This window comes from Carlito syrichta, unplaced genomic scaffold (genome assembly GCF_000164805.1).
Source record: "Carlito syrichta isolate Samal-C Ts95f unplaced genomic scaffold, Tarsius_syrichta-2.0.1 Scaffold315331, whole genome shotgun sequence".
Taxonomy (NCBI): Eukaryota; Metazoa; Chordata; class Mammalia; order Primates; family Tarsiidae; genus Carlito; species Carlito syrichta.
This window is the reverse complement of record NW_007259427.1, coordinates 311343-313970: the sequence shown is the minus strand read 5'-3', so window position 1 is coordinate 313970 and position 2628 is coordinate 311343. Positions and strand designations below refer to the sequence as shown.

At 52.0% G+C, this 2628-nt stretch overlaps 1 protein-coding gene across 1 annotated transcript in view; it reads right to left on the bottom strand.

Annotated features, from left to right (window-relative positions):
• The window catches only part of IDNK (IDNK, gluconokinase), a 22922-nt gene that overhangs the window by 13466 nt on the left and 6828 nt on the right, over positions 1–2628 (bottom strand). The window contains exons 3-4 of the mRNA XM_021706177.1: positions 1984–2014; positions 1619–1705 (exon numbers count right to left, since the gene is read on the bottom strand). Coding sequence (XP_021561852.1) covers positions 1619–1705; positions 1984–2014 — 118 coding nt within the window. The remainder of the gene's footprint in view (positions 1–1618; positions 1706–1983; positions 2015–2628) is intronic.

The following is a 2628-nucleotide window of genomic DNA, read 5'->3' as shown; positions in this document are numbered from 1 at the left end:
TCCTCTCCTCATACCACCCACTACTCTTCCTCCTATCATAAGCCGCCACACGCCCTATTTCAGCCCGCCCCTCTTTGCTATGTATATAAGCAATCGCCTAACAATAAAATTTTGAGGCTTGATCAGAACACTGTCTTGCCTCTATTCTGCGTGTCTCCTGTCTCTTTCTCTCTTGGTCTCTCTCTCTCTTTTCACCAGCAGCAGGTAGTCCTCCTCGTGCCCACGTTTTACTTGTCCTGCTGGTCGGGACAGTTGAGGTTGCAGTGGCTGGGAGTGGCCACTGCACTCCAGTCTGGGCGACAGAGTGAGACTCTAACTCAAAAAAAAAAAAAAAAATCCAACGTGGCAAATCTAACTGTGATGATTCAAGGCTGAAACCACTGCAAACTCAAGCTGTAATCCCTCTCCCCAGAACAAAGAGAAGTGCACTCTCAGAGTGCTTTAGAATAGTCCTAAGTATGGTTTAGTGACTCAAGTCCTTCAAGGGACAAAGGGCAGATTGCGAGGTAGGGAAGACACCTAGGGGTGTGCCCAGCCAAAGCCACCGAAAAGGAAAACAGCAGTGCTGGTCTCTGGCCAGTTCCGTTTGTTCTTGCCCTTTGGACACACCTAGTGTGTGGCTGCCCTGTGGCCCTAGCGACCGACCAGCCCACACAGCCTCTCCTGAGTCGCGGCTGGCTCTGCCCGCGAATCCAGTTTGTGACTCTGGTTTGGGAGAGACACTCTAGGAAACAGCCTCAAGGGCCAGCACACAGGATGCTGCTGCTTATTCACTTGTTCATTCGCTCAGAAACATGCCACAGATATTTTCGGACATTTACTGTGTCAGAAAAGAGAAACAGCCACGGTCTCCGCCCTTTTGGGGGTAAAGTCTGGTTACAGAGACAAACATCAATCAAATTCTCACACCATCCACTGTTGAGTTGCAGCAGGGGCAAGGGCAAAGGTTAAACGGTGCCAGTTCACCATGGGGGTTTTACTTCAGTCAGTCAGGGAGGGCTTCCCTGAGGAAGTGGCATAGGAGCCGAGATTAAAGGATGAGCAGATTAACTGGGCAGGGAGAGGGAAACAAAGGCCCAGTGGGGAGGAGAGTTGCAGCAGGAGGGACTGAAAGGGACCAGGATGCTGTCATGGAGAAAGCGAGGGGTGATGGCCCCTGAAGAGGCTGGAGTTGAGCTTGGAGGCCAGGTCATACACTTTTAGCAGTTTGGGTGCTTGGTTTTGACCCTGAAATCAGTGGGTTGCCTTTATAGGGCCTTAGGGAGGTACCGGCCAAGCTTGAGTTTCAGAGATTACTCTGGCTTTGGGGTGGATGCCAGGGTGCAGTGACGGAGGCTGGAGGACCCGGGAAGAGAAGATGATGGTTTCCTGGCTTTGGGGCACAGGGGAGCCTCTGCCCTCTCAGGGATGACATTCTGCAGATGGAAATCCCACAACCAGGTGTTTCAGCAGAGCCAGAGCCAAGCTACATGGATGACCCCCTGTGCGCCTGGCTCTTCGAAGCACGGTGCATGGGTGACCCCATGACTCAGGATTCTACTGCCCCAAGCACCGCAGAGCTGTCACCCTATGTCACCCACAGGGAACGTGTGTGTCGGGCACCGACGGTGAATGTTACCTGGTCATTCAGTGGTATCCCGCGTCCCATCTTTGCTCGATTTTCTTCTGGGTGATAGTCATCGGCATCATAGAATTTCCACCCCAGCTTGAAAACGAAAGCAAAAAGGTGCAGATGACAGGCTGCCGGGCCTGTGGTGGGTGGTTGTGGAAACGATCGGCCCCAAGGACAACCCCCAGGAGGAGAGGGCCTTGTCATGCCACCCCACGGTCCCCTGGGGTGGGACTGCTCATCCAGGAGGAAAAGGAAATTGCTCCAGTGGGATTCAAGGCTGTGTGTGTGGGTGTCTGTAGAAACCACAACAGGCCAGATGTAGTGATGGGGCAAGGATACAATGGGACATGCACTCGGGAGACACTGGTTACCTCAGATGCCAGCAGGGCGCCCACGGTCGACCTGTGGAGAGGACACAGATGTTCCTATTACTGCCCCTGCCCAACCCAAGGATGCCTGGGAAGTAGACGGCAGCCACCGCCGGCGTTAAAAACAATCACTGTCTGATGCTACGGCAGCAATGCTCTTAATCCTTGAGTCTAGAAACTGGTCTTAGCTGATCTCCAGGAACGGCGGCGAAGAAATAATTAGCCAGTCACCATTATTTCTTTTTTCAAGGCAATATATAAGACCTCATGAATCAGCATAAGTTTTTTCTACACTAATCATTTTTGGTCCCTGTTGTATAAGGTTTTTTTTTTTAAAAGAAAATACTGAATCAATAAAGTCATAAGATTCTGTTGAGGATATCGGGGGGGGGTGTTAATGGAGTCTTTAATCTCTGGTAGCTCAAAGGGCTCATAAAAGCATAAGCACATAGCTTGGGGTTTTACAGAGACACACTTTTTTTTTTTTTTGAGTTGGAGTCTCACCCTGTCACCCAGACTGGAGTGCTCCCGGCCACCGCACGCTCCCGGCCACCGCAGCCTCGACCTGCTGGGCTCCGGCGATCCTTCCGCCTCAGCCTTCCAAGTAGCTAGAACTACAGGCGCGCGCTACCACGCCCGGCTGATTTT